General features: G+C 40.6%; 1 protein-coding gene across 2 annotated transcripts in view; it reads right to left on the bottom strand.

Annotated features, from left to right (window-relative positions):
- Positions 1–11258: 11258 nt before the first annotated feature.
- Positions 11259–14607, bottom strand: part of SMC5 (structural maintenance of chromosomes 5) — a 61487-nt gene continuing 58138 nt past the window's right edge. For both annotated transcript variants that reach the window (XM_042826782.1, XM_042826783.1), the window contains exons 22-24: positions 14032–14211; positions 13831–13926; positions 11259–11827 (exon numbers count right to left, since the gene is read on the bottom strand). In XM_042826782.1, the coding sequence (XP_042682716.1) occupies positions 11687–11827; positions 13831–13926; positions 14032–14211 (417 nt within the window). In that variant the 3' untranslated portion in view covers positions 11259–11686. The remainder of the gene's footprint in view (positions 11828–13830; positions 13927–14031; positions 14212–14607) is intronic.

Here is a 14607-nt window from a genome sequence, read left to right as displayed (position 1 = left end):
AACTTTAATTTCTGGTGTCCAAATTGAGTTGTAGGATCTCCTAACAAAAAGAGGTAGCCTCGGTATTTCTAGTGATCTAGGAATACAGAAATCATTCTGCTTACCAATACTGTTAACGCTGCCTTGTTGAGTGGTGTCAGGGCCACGCGTCACCCAGTGAGATTCAGTGGAGCATGCCCATTCATCTTCTGTCTTCTCTGTGAAGATCATAGTAAGCTTTCGAGTCTGCCCCACAGCCTGGGTTGCTGCAGTTTTGTAGGACAAATGCAGTACTTAGAATGTTAAGGCCTGGTCCTGTGAAGTGCACAACACCCTCACTCGCTGTCAACCACAATGGGAAGTCACATCTGATAAGCAGCTCCTAAACCAATATGCAAATGTTTTGGTCACTTAGTTACCTACACATGAAAGCAAATGGCCAGATTCATGGTCCCAGCTTCAATATTTGGGGTAGAATGCACATTTAAGGAAATGTCATCATTATTTCTTCCACTTCTAAAAGAATTAATGGGGGAGGGAAAGTTACTTAGGTCCACAGAAGAAGGGGAAAACAGATTTAGGTTGTTATCACTGGTGACAACAACCTGTTTCTGAAAAAAGAAACAAAACCTGAAACAGTAACAAATTTGCTCTAATACATCCTGTATTTCAGCATAGGATAGACAGCATTAACATGATTCATTAATCACTAGCAGAGGACATGGGGAATAATCAGGTGTAGGGAATTTTATCATTTTATCATGTTGTTCATTAGGGTTTTTAGTTGATCTTCTAGTAAAGACAAAGAACGGATCTAACACATGAACAAACTCCAGGTTAGTTTTCTGCATCTTGAAGTTAGGTTTTGAAGAGTGTTGCGATGTTTGAAAGAAAAGGAAAATCAAGTTCTCTGATACCATTCGTACTTATTGTACTATTTTGGAAATAATTAATAGTGCTGAAGTTAGGACAGCTCCTCTCCTTGGTTAAGAAAGCCCATTACTATAGAGAAGTCGTGGCTTTAAAGGTATAGCTATACATTTGTCAACATATTTCATTTTTTGAAACAGTTTTTCATGACCGTTATTACAGATCTGTTTTCAGTTTGCAGATGGACTTAGTCCAGCACACACCAGACTGGACTTGTTCTTCAAAATGCTGTTTTACAGATTCATGATCTGTAACACTGTAAAATACCAACCTCCAGCAGTTTAATCAGTTTTATTTTTGTACAGTATTCGTATCCTTTATAAGTTATTTTGCTGTCCTGTTTTGTAAATCACATGAAATTGTAAAAAAAATAAAAGCAAAAAAAAAAATAAAAAAAAAAAAAATGTTGTAGGCATAGATTTTTTTTGTACATATGTATATACATTGTCCAAAACAAAAAAAAAAAACAAAAAAAAAAAAAAAAAGAAGAAAAAAAGAAAAAAAAAATGTCGTTCTGAATGTGTGGAGTCAAAAGGTGATCATGTAAACCAGTTTGGATGATTATTAAAAAAATGCTGCTGCACACGTTGAAATCCATGAGTGTAGTGCTATATGAACCTGTTTCAAAGGTCCTGGCATTGCTTGTTATTACTAATGAAGCTTTAATCTTGTTTCTCTACTTTTCCCAGCTGTGTTCACAGATGCTCCCTCCCCCCCAGTGGGCAGGCCCTTGCTGTGGCAGTAGGGGCATTCTTCACTGGCTTGCTGTGTCAATGCAGCCGCTGAAGAATCTCACTGGCATTTTCATTCGGGAATAGCTAAAAGCTACCAATACAAAATAACATCATTTGGTACCTGGGAACTGTGCTGGAGTGCGGCAGCAAGGTGGGACCCAAGGGGACACCCCTGCACAATGTGGGCAGAGATGGAGGGGTGGAGGTGTGCCATCCAAATCTAGAACAAAATTTTAAGTATCCTCCAGATACTGGCCTGAAACTGTGTTGGCATTTTCTGCCCTTGTCCGAGTGACCAAAGGACAAATGCATCAAACTCAGCATAGAGAGTTTTCTTTTTTTAGTTTGTCATTGTTTCTACAAATAAAGGACACAGGGTTCATTCCCCAGAGCTTATTCCCCTGCTATCCCATCATAAAAGATGTTCCGTACACTTTTTATTCTTACCTTATACTATTTAATATTTGTCCTTAGTGCTCTAAATGGAAAAGGTAACAAAATTTTCCTGACACAGACAGTGCCTCAGCCTAAAGAGGACATTTCCAGCCATTGACATCTACTGCTCTTTGCTGAATAGTCCTCCCAGGGCTGATATAATCTTGGCTGGAATAGGCACAGCATGTGAAGACTAGCAGCACTCCCATGGATGCTGGCTGGAAGACTCAAGCAGTGACTTGTGGAAGTGTGACTCTGAACACAGTCCAAACAATTCAGACAGCACAGTTAGTTCTACAAGGAGAATTTTTCATTTCTTCTTTCTGCCGAAGAAACAAGAAAGGGTGCCACCCAGTGCAATAAAAGCCCAGTTAAATGCCTGTGGGTTCCTGTGCAACCTGTGACTGCTAGAATGAATTTCCCTTTCATGAGAGTCTAAACCAGAGAGTCTAAGCACTCACTGAGAGCTAAGGAGTCAGGGAGATCTCAGACCTCCAAGGCTTTTGCTTTGGATGCAAAATGTCCTTCAGCCTGAGCTTTCCACACTTGCCATCCACATCTGAGGAATCAACCACTTAAGGTAAAATCACAGCAGTCAGAACAACATACTTCCCAGAATCCTCCTTGAGGAACCACATTAAGTAAGCAAGGGAATATTTTCCACCAACAGAAATTTTGCTATTACAGAGCTTTCAGTGCCATGTTATCCTCAAGTAACAAACTCCCTGTCCTTTAAAACATCTTCCCAAGCACTTCCACAGGTAGTACAGAACATTTCCCATTTTGAGCAGGGAACTTCTTGACTGGCAGTCAGTTCCACATATTCTAAACTTTTTTTTTCCCCTCCATATTATTTTACAGTGGACTCTTATGCTACGAACCACTGCATCATGGACTCAGTGTTTCCAAGCAGAAATCATTTGAGAGAACCCACAAGATACACATAACCACTAAGTCAAAAAAACAGACGGCTGGGGAAAGCTACCATCTATGTAACACTAATGCTAAATCCCTAAGGCTGTTTTACAAGATCACACACAATCCAGATTTTACCTGGAAACAACACCAGTCGGTTTTTACATTCAATACACCATTTTTCACATTATTTTTCAGCTGAAACATTTCAGCTGGGAAAGCCTTACTGTAAACTCCTCCATGCTGAAATAAAGGAGGTTCTCTCAATAAAGCTTGCTATAGTAACTTGTCATGACAAGAGAAACTTAAGGCATACTGATGCTTGGGGAACCGCATGCACACTGGACCCTACTTTAATTATACTGGCATCAATCCAGTATGTTTTATACAGAACTTTAAACACTACAGAAGTTCTGATCATACAAACAGCAGTCAGGCTCAAAAGCAGGTGCAAAGTGGATCCAGATTCCTTAGTCACTGGGTTCCATAGCGTCAGTGGTTTGCTACCTGAACACACCTCTAAGTGCCATTGCAGCAGCGCAGAGGGGACTGATGCTGATGGTGGTGACTGACAGCACATCCCCTCACCCTCTGCTGATCATCTGCTTTGGTTTTACCACGCTCACAGTTTGTAATTCTTGTGGGTGGACAGTGTGGGAATGAGAAACACATACGAACAACAGCCTCCTCCTCCCCTTCCTCCCCACGCTCTTTGGTCATCCATGACAAAGCTATCACACGGTCCAGACTCAGGTAAATGGTCATCAGTAGCTCGTGCTCAAGATAAGCAGCATAATGTTCACAGTCTAAAGCTTTGATTACTAACTGGGGAAGGTTAACATTTGATGCGTGTGAGGTTTCCTCCTGGAATCGCTTTTTGGAATCCTGTTCGCTCCTCGCCTCCTTCTAACGATTCGAGCACGGTAAGTACTCCTTCTCACCACTGGGTGGAGGAATAAAGAGTGCGGCATCTCCTGGGCTGAAAGCACTGCTTCTTCAGCTCTTTGGAAAATAAGTGCCTCTTTTACACTACCTACTGCATAACGCCCTATGTCAGAAGTACCTGTTAAACAAATCAAGTTAAGAACTCATCTTGTTCTGGCTTGTTTCTTTTGCTTGCCTTCCCCCACTGTCTAATACCCCTATTTATTTTCACCACTCTTTTCTAGAGCTTTTCTGCACAGATACCTAATCATATACTTCCCCCTTTTAAATTAGTTGACCCTGATTTTGTTGAGGCCTGTATTCCCTTCATGCTGCCTGTTTCCTTTATCCTCATCTGCTCTGCCCTTTTCCAAGGTCCCTTGCTAGATTCTGCAACAATTTTCTCAGCTGTCACTTGTTCCCTTCTCCTTGTTACTAGTAAAGCTAACTTTTCCCACTACCATGCACACTCTCAACAAAATAAGTTTTGTTTGTTCAGCAAGTTCATGCTTGCATGCAATGTTCTTATCTCTATGTGCCACAAAAAGACTGACAATCTGCAAGTAGACGTCTTGCTTTTCTCCATGTACACACCAGGCACGTTCACCAAGATTTCATGTAGCTTCAGATGCAATTGATGCAAACAATTTGCAATACTAAGATCTATCCAGTGCGTACAACGTTGCATTTTGAGACTAATGTACTGTCAACAGAGCACTGGTTTAGAAGGGTTCGCTGATCAACAGAAGAGAGACTGGACAAGGGAATTGCATTGAGAGCAACAGAGAAGAAGAAAAGTGAGGAAAAGCAGATGGAATCTAGTGGAAAGCACAGAGATGGGAACTGCAGGCAAGGGATGGCACCATTAGGAACGGGTTGGACCACAGCAGAGGAAGAGGGCTGCCAGGCTGATGCAGTGCTGGCTATCAGCTCTGGAACCTTCTGCCTCCATTGCTCCTTCTTGCCTTTATTTTTCCATATTCTCACTACTGAATTTCAATATTGCCACTGTATAATTTTCAGTGGTTAAACACATCTGTTACCTGCACCAATATTCTCTTGGTATGTAGCAGTACAGCCTTAACAATGAGCAATGTTAGCACTGAAGTAAAATGGAGTTTAACTATCATAACTACTCTGAAATCATCCCCTGCATACAAAGCGCTACCTTCCATCCAAGCTGTTGAGATATGCAAAGGACAGCTGGATAAGTGACCTCACAGAAAAGAGATGGCTCTTAGCACCTTTAACCTGTGAATAAAGCAAAAATATCCTTACAATTTCCTGACGTCCAGGTTAGGATTTTTTTTAGAGCAGAGGTGAATTAAATTCTCTTCCCAATCTCCTTCCTCCCCAGATTATGATGTATTGAATGGTGGTTTTATTCCAAGCTAGCAAGACACTGGGAAAAATGCTCTGTAACAAAAAGTTCTAGGAAAATTTATTCTGGATGCTATGTTTCAGTGAGTCAGAACAGAAGAGAGCAATTTTGGCTCAGTTATTCACAGTGAAGCTGGAGTGCCAAGGTTCCCCCCTGCCTGTGATGCAGGCTCACTCCAGACACCTCCCACCAGATATAATGCCAGTTAAATCAAACAAAACTACAGAACACCTTTCAAGAAGCAGGCCTCTCTCCCACATCTCCTTCCCCACAACATTCCCCATGTCATACACATGGGCAGCATCAGCTATCTTAATGTTATGCTCATTTGTAAAACAGGATGACAAACTGCACTACTTAAATAATTGCTAGCTTTAACATTTGCTTTCAGGTAGACATAGTGAAATGGCACAGGAATTGGGCAAGAAAGGTGAAAATAAAGGCCTATTGGTAAGTGCTATTCAGGTAGTTAAGTATGGAAACAAACAAGAAAATGCTAGCAAATGAATGAAACCCAAGTCCATTTCCACAAGCTGTAAGAAGCAGTGTTTGAAGATAGCCCAGAAGCTCTACAAATGAAGCATCAGCCAGAAAGCTTACTAACAAGACAAGACAATTAGCATCAGCCATAAACAAGAGCCTCCAGTAGTATTAATTCTAAGTATTGCTAATTCTGAATAACATTTGCTATCAAGCCTACAGCAGACACATATTCTGGCCATCAGTAAGCACCTATCATATTTTTTCAGTAAGCAATTTGCAGCACACACTAGTGCTGTGCACCACATTATCTCTAACGTAAAAGCCTGTATGAATTCCCAGACAGCAACAGCCTTAACATATTTTATTTTTCTTTCAATAACGCACAAGTTTTGAGTAATCACTGCAGTTTTGCAAGGGTCCCTCTTCACTCTGGTGTGCTACTTCATGCAACTAAACGCTATTTTCTCACTACCAGTAGCATACATGCACAAGTAACATTTTCAGTCAAGAAAAACAGTGCTGAAAGGTGATTTACACATGCTTTTGAATATTCGTTTACTCAAAATTGTTTTATTTCTTGCAGTAAGTCACAATTTCCATGCTGCTTCTCTTTGTGCCTCAAAATGTGAGCAGATACAGGTGCTTTCCACAGGTCATGGATACAAGATCATATTCTTCAGCTGGCCTAAACAGGAAGGAGTACCTGTTTTGGAGAAAACCCAAATTATATTTTGGCTTTCAGAATGCTTTGGGTTCTTTCCACTTCTGTAATTTTGAAGTAATCTACTGATCAAGAAAAGCTGAATACTATATGCATATTTAATCTAAACTCCTACTCATCCCCTCCTCTTCAAAATCATACTGAAATTATCATTACTCATTTTTCTAGGAAGCATGTCCAAGGAGCTTATTAGCAGTAGCAAAGCATAAGAACAGCAAGAAAGCTGGCAGCAATTAAGTGCTCAATACACAAGTTAAGGAATGCTAAGGAATACTACAGCTACACTCAGTCACTTAATGTGGATTTTCATGCCTTAATACAGTATCTAGTCCAAAATAGTTATTTGTAAGCCGTGAAAGTCCTTATGATGGATGAGGACACGCTTGTCACTTGAATTAGCAGGCTACCAACTGCAACATGTGTATTGTGCAACAGTGAGGCACACTGTTGCAACCTGCAGCTCATTTGCAAATAGCACCAGCTGTTTTTAAACACAAGGTATGTTTCATGGCTCTTTCTTAAAAGCTTTAGCTAGCAGATCCGCTGAGAGGTGATGTTCCATTCATCAAGATTACACTGAACAGTAGTGGTAACAGGTAGGATGAATCACAGTCATATTAGGATTGTAGCCAGATAATGTTACTATTGACTGAAGGTTCTGATTTTGACATCTCCAAAAAAGAAGTAAACACTCATAAATGCATCATTCACAAAATTACAGCACTGTGGGGGTTGAAACATTTCCTGAGATCAGAGGCACATTCCCTGCACATTCCCTGCAGCAGGTGGCACTGGTAGGCATTCAGGCAGGTCTTCGGTATCTCTAGACATGGAGACTCCACAACCTCTGGTCAGCCTGTGCTCTCTCAGTCTGACAGTAAAGTCAGTACGTTTGCGTGTAAAGTCAGTAAGTTTGTATGAAACTTGTGTTGCAATTTCTGCCCATTGCCCCTTGTTCTATGACTGCACGCCACTGAAAAAGTCCACCCCCAACAATTTGACTTCTTCATATGCTTATAAACGAAGATGAGATCTCTCACTCTTCTCCTGGTTGGACAGTCCCAGGACTCTCACCCATTTTTTGCAGGAGACATTCCAGGCTCTCAGCTACCTTTGTTGCCCTCCACTGTACTCTCCCCAGTAGTTCTGTCTTCTTTAACTGAGGAGCCCAGAACTGGACATAGTATTCTAGATGTGGAATCATCAGGACAGAGGGGAAGGACCGCTTTGCTCAACTTGCTGGCCACATCCTTCTAATTGCACCCCAGGGCACCACTGGCCTTCTTGGACACATGGGCATGCTGCTGGCTCATGTGCCCACCGAGACACTCAGGTCCTTTTCTACAGAGATCCCATCCAGCAGATAAGCCCCTAAACTGTACTGATGCATGCAGTTATGCATGCCAGGTGCAAAATTCTGTACTTGTTCTTGCTGATTCTCATCAGATTCTCCTTCACCTAACTCTCCAATCTATTCAGGTCTTGAATGGCAGCACAGACTTCTGATGCATAAGTCACTTATCCCAGCTTTGTATTACCAACAGACTTGCTGAGGATGGACCCTTCACCTGGGTAATTTATGAAGATGCTGAGTAAGACTGTATCAAACAATGACCTCTAGGAACTCAGATACTTACAGACCTCCAACCAGACTACGGCACTAATGACAACCTGGCAGTCACACTGCTCATAGTCTACTTCATTGTCTGCTCTGTCTGACGCTCACAAGAAGGCTGTTGTTAAATATCTTGCTGAAGCCAGTGTACACAACATCCACTGCTCTCCTTCCATCTACCCATCCGCTGCTAACATCATAGGTGGCTACCGGGTTGGTCAAGCATGACTTCCCCTTTGTGAATCCATACTAACTACCTCTGATAACATTCTTCCAATTACTTTGAGATGGCACCCAGAACAAGATGTTCCACCACCTTTCCAGAGACAGAGGTGAGGATGACTTCCCTGCAATTCCCCTGATTGCCCTTCTTGGTCTTTTTGAAGAATAGTGTGATACAATTAGTCTCTCCAGTCTTGAGGGACTTCTCCCATTCTCCAACAGCTTTCAAAGATGACAGAGTGGCTCAGCAGTCACCTCTGCCAGCTCCCTCAGCACACACAGGTACATCCCATTGGGGCCCATGGATTTGTGTGCAATGATTTGAAAACCAGAAATTGGTTGAAAGGCTGCAGACAGAAGGTGGTCATCAATGGCTCTATGTCCAGGTGGAGGCTGGTAATGAGCAGCAGCCCCCAAGGTCTGTCCTGGGACCGGTGCTCTTCAACATCTTTATCAGTGACATCGATGATGGAATCGAGTGCACCCTCAGCAAGTTTGCTGAGGACACCAAGCTGAGTGGTGCGGTTGACACAGTGGAAGGAAGGGATGGCATTCAGAGAGACCTCGAGAGGCTGGAAAGGTGGGCCTGCATGAACCTGATGAGGTTCAACACAGCAAAGTGCAGAGTTTTGCACTTGGGCCGGAGGAATCCCAGACATCCACACAGACTGGAAGGAGCAGTGCTTGAGAGCAGCCCTGCAGAGAAGGACCTGGCGGTCCTGATGGATGAAAAACTTAACATGAGCCAGCAGTGCGCTCTTGCAGCTCAGAAAGCAAATGGTATCCTGGGCTCCATCAAAAGAGGGGTGCCCAGCAGGGACAGGGAGGTGATTGTCCCCCTCTACTCTGCTCTTGTGAGGCCCCATTTGGAGAACTGTGTCCAGGTCTGGAGCCCCCAGTACAAGAAAGACAGAGCTGTTGGAGAGGGTCCAGAGGAGAGCCACGAAGATGATCAGGGGACTGGAGCACCTCCACTACAAAGAGGGGCTGAGGGAGCTGGGCTTGGTCAGCCTGGAGAAAAGAAGGCTGCAGGGTGACCTCATTGCAGCCTTTCAATACCTAAAGGGAGCCTACAAACAGGAGGGGAATCAACTCTTTGAAAGGGTGGATAACTGCAGGACAAGGGGAAATGGTTCGAAGTTGAGGGAGGGAAGATTGAGGTTGGATGTCAGAGGGAAATTCTTTACAGAGAGAGTGGTGAGGTGCTGGAACAGGCTGCCCAGAGAGGTTGTGGATGCCCTGTCCCTGGAGGTGTTCAAGGCCAGATAGGATGGGGCCCTGGGCAGCCTGGTCTGGTATTGAATCTGGAGGTTGGTGGCCCTGCCTGTGGCAGGGGGATTGCAGATTCATGATCCTTGAGGTCCCTTCCAACTCAGGCCATTCTGTGATTCTGTGATTTTGACTCGCTCTCTGATGAGATCCACCTTAACCAAGGGGGAAAGTCTTCTATTACTCAGATTTGCAATTCTCTTTACTTGTGCACTGCAGTAGGCATGCATCCACAGGACAGAATTTTTGAGACAGGATCAGAAGTATTGTTCTCCTGAAGTCAGACTAACTTTTCTACCTTGCTCAGCCTGAAACACGAAAAAGAAAACACAATTCTAAGAAGAAACCCCATTAACTTCTACAATGACAGTACTAAGAACAGATAATCAGTGCTATTCAGGCACAGAAAAATTGAGTCCTAAGATAAGTATATGTAAGCAGTTTCACCTATTCAAGCACTGAAAACAATCAGTACTTCTCATTAAGTGATCCTCAGAAAATAAAGATTTTTCCACTAAATTATAACAGTAATAAAAATTCACCTTACTTGTTCAAGATTATGAGAAGCCAAATATTCTGAAGACCAAAGAACACATTTGAGGACAAATGTTGCAATAAAGCAGACAGACAGGCCTTGTACCCTCAATTATTTCAAGGATATTTTTGCAGCCCCCTAAATCCTTGGACTACAGCCCTAATTTTCACACTCATAACTTCTGTCAAATATGTGTGGATGGATGCTAATCCTCATGGAGCTAATTGCAGGAACTCCACAGTCAGACAGGGCTCCACCATAGTTGTCAGTCTTCGACCTGCGATGCAGGTGTACACAGTTCATATCTAAAGGTTATTTTATTCAAAATAAGAATTCTTTACTTTTTGTGCTTGAAAACCTTCATATCTTGGCTTAAGTTTTGCAGTGAGTAACTTTATTTCTACTACCTCATTCTTGTGTGAAAATGCCAATTTTGTGGGCAGTTTACTGACAGGATGCTATTAAAAAAACCTCTCATTTAAAATCGAATGGACACCGAATTATGAATAGAATTCTACTTAAAGCTTCTTTCCTGGTGAAAAAGAGAATACTGCCTATTTTCAGATGTACTCTAACTCACTTGTTTTCGTGTACATTTTAGATATCAGTCATTGTTTTCATCCATTTACAAAATCTGTAATACAAGTAAAGAATTTGAAATGTATTTTAGGTATTCAATGTGCTACTGAATTGTATACAATGTTCTATGAAATTTACTTTCCAAGACTTAACACCTACTCTACTGATTAGCTCTACAGTTAAGGATAAAAAGCTACTGTATGTACAGTCACTCCAGCACAGCTAAACACTGCTCATACCCAGTTTTACTTTAAAATAGTTACACATCACTGAGTTTCATCTCTGCAAACTAACAAGCTCACGGCTTCAAATGTTTCAAAAACACCTGGCTCTGTCACATCTTCTTGCTTTGAAAAATAAAGACCTTACCCTTCCAAGAATACAAAATTGCAACACTGGCTAAAATATAATTACAATAATGAAGTACATTACCAGTCTACTCGCCATATATACATAAAATAGACATACATAAGTCTATTTTCACAAAGCAAAAAACAATGCACAGCTACTTACACACAATTATCTTCTCACACATCTTCTGTTTCATTTGTTTATTCATTCAAAAACTTTCCATTTCAGTTGGAAAAGTTGGGGAACATCCTTAACTTTGTGAGGGGAATACAGTTTAATAAAAGTAAACTCCAAACTTTTAGAAAAACAAACATCAGTTTAGTCCAATATAACCTAGAACAATTAAACATATTTTTTATATTACTGAAAGTAATAAAATAAAGAAACTTCCTTTTTATTTAAAATATTATTTAAACAAGCCACTATGAAAGATATAAAAAAAATCATGCATTTCAAATCCAATGTATTTTTACAAATCTCTTAAGAATTGACCCTTTGCAGTTTCTCATCTTTTACAATTTCTGAAGATCTGAATGACTGATGTTATAAAACATTCTATAAAAACACCAAACATTTTATATATGTGTGTATATGCATATATATAGGGTATGTATCACTGTTCATCCGTCCTTCCAAGCCGCCGCCGCCGCCTACAGAAAGTCTTTAAGTTCCATCTGTTTGCCTCCACCATAAAAGGTCCATTGTAGACAAACAGCAATGTCATCCTTTCATTGTAAGTGAGATTCTGCAAGAGCTGGGGAAAAACACAAAAGTCAAAGTTTAAACAGCCAGAAAAGACCACGTTCCCCATTACCTAAAAGCAGAGAAGAAGGTTAATGTAAAGCTTATACCTTAAAAGGTCAACACTACAGGATGAATTTCCTAATTTTTCTGACAGATGATGTACAGTTTCTTCCCAGAAACTCCCAAAGAGGCTGTACGGATAACTCAGGTAATTTACATGTTGCACTTGTTTCTTACTATGAAAAAAAGTTTCTATCTGTATCTTCTTGCGGTGAATGCAGTCTTTGCTTACTTGCCCTATCCAGGATTACCTAATTTTAGATTACTTTGACCTGTAATCTTGCTCTCTAGAAAAGAAACAATCTTTCCCTACATGATAGTTATTTGTATCATAGTTTGATATTACAAACACTGATTTTCAAACCCAGGACTCACTGCTAAGAAATACACTCACTCATTCTGTCAGTGAATCACAGTTATCCAGAATGCAACTTTCCTTATCTTTATTTACATGAAGTGGTATTTCAATACAATTCCTTCCAGTAGGCCATTACAACTTCAACATCTGGTTATCATCTACTCATGACTGATTTTACTGAAAATCTGTTTATGAAAAAAAACACCAAAAAATCCCAAAGAAACCAAAAATACAATATGGTCCAACAAAAACCTCAATATTTTCTCTTCACAACAGCATGACGCTGCTGAACCATGGTACTACACACTCTTTGATCTTCTTTTTACCATAAATGTTAGACTTTTTTAAACTCTGAAGTTTCTTCTTGCTTCTCATTTTTGCTCTGATTTTTGACCAACTTTGCTAATTCAATTTTTTCCCCTTGTCTATTCTTCATAATTTCACAATGAGCTCAACTTTTAAAACAGACTCCGAATCCTCAGTCATCTTCTTCAGCCCCCACACATGAGAAGCACTTCTACTGATAGAGCTATACTTTCAATATCCATTCAAATGACTGCTGTTCCTCAAAGTAAGAAAGACAAAAGTAGAACGAATGATAAGGACAGAAATCACAGAAATGCAAAATGAGACAGATACACACAACGAGACAGTCAAAAATAACACAACAAAGAAATGACCGCCTGTGTGGAGATAAGTGAACCGCAATATCAGAAGGAATAACAAGCATCACCTTCCCTCTATTTTTATTTATTTTAGGTAACTGCTATAGCTGGCTTTTCTTAGGTCTTTCAATTGTTCTTTAAAGGAAAGAATAGCACATAATACCCCATATTTTTTTAAATGCAGCAAAAGTGGGGATATAGGAAAACTGACATCTTAATAAGAAGTATAAGGCCCATTCTTGTCTCCCTGGCATACAAATTATTTCTAGTGGTTCTAACTGCCCTGTGTTAGTTGAATCAGCCCCTGTTCAAAACACAGCTGAACTGCCATCCTATCTGATAGCCTTTTCAAGCTACATCATCAAACTCAGAAAGTTAACTGCTGTTTTTTTCGTTTGTTTTAACCTATATACATGATCGAGCACTGGCTGTTCCTGACTGGAAAGTCCTTTTCAAGCCATTTTCCATGCTGCTTAACACTGACCCTTTCTGTGCTTCTAAGCCCCTACTAGTCATCAGAGTTTCCTCCATGACTGTGAAACTTCTTCATCTTCTGAGCCCAGCAGCACTTGCCAGTAACACTAGCCTTTTCCACAGTCATGTTTGGAAACTGGTCTCTGTTTCAAGGACATTTGTGTTTTAGGTTAAAGCATTACATTTGACAGTCTTGTTACAACGTACCCTATTTACCAGAGCCTACCTCAAGCCAGACACACAGAATGCCATCTTTATGATGGCATGAGTTTTCACACATACACGTTATGTGAATTCCTGGCAAAACGGTCCTTAAAATTGATAAATTCTGCTACAGTTACTCATTTAATTTAATCCTTTACGTAACACAAATCAAAGTTACTCAGTGTTTATAGAGAATCTGTCACACAAAGTTAAGCTCTCCTACACACAAAACTTTAATTTTCAGCCACATACCTTGGGTGTAATTAAGAAGTACTGTGATGTGCTTTCTTTACAAGCAGTTTTCACAAACATTTCAAAAACTCTTCTTTCATTCACTGGATCCATGCCCTTTAAGGAAAAAAAGAAGAAGAAAAAAAAAAAAAGGCTGTTCTCTCTACTATTTCATAAGTATCTGTATAATATGTGATTATTTACTGCACAATTGATCCTCACCTGATTTATTTCATCTACAACCCTGAAAGGACACCTGTTGAGTTCCTGTAGAGCCATCAGGTACAAGACAGTTGAAACACTTTTCTCACCTCCACTCTGATGATATGGAGTCAATTCATGAAGATCAGTGAAGTTATGGAATTTGACTCTTATGCGAATTCCGTATTTGTCGTACTCCTCCTACAAAAGTCAGACCACTCTTTCAGAGAAAACATTTTTTCTTATATCCGACCTGAATCCTCATGTCCCAACCTGGCACAACTCAAGGCCACTCCCTCTCCAATGTCACAAGAATATTCATAACAACAGCACTACTGTCTAGAGGGTTCTCCTCTCATGTTTACAGATAAGGGAAAAAGAGTCTTCTGAAAAGTAGGAAGATATGAAACTCAACAACTAGAAGACTTTTTTTGTTTCTTGCATTATGGATGTTGATCCCTTGACGAAAAAGCTTTACTCATTGGTACAGTAATACTAGTCAACCTCTCAAACTAGTTTTGACACCTTCCCAAGTAAAAAGGCCAAGACCTTCAAAGGAGATAGAAGGCATTTATTTTGGAGCAGCCCTCATACTTC

This window comes from Centrocercus urophasianus, unplaced genomic scaffold (genome assembly GCF_019232065.1).
Source record: "Centrocercus urophasianus isolate 14NV4802_14NV808 unplaced genomic scaffold, USGS_Curo_1.0 seq_27, whole genome shotgun sequence".
In the NCBI taxonomy this organism is placed as follows: domain Eukaryota; kingdom Metazoa; phylum Chordata; class Aves; order Galliformes; family Phasianidae; genus Centrocercus; species Centrocercus urophasianus.
This window is presented reverse-complemented; position numbering and strand designations above follow the sequence as displayed.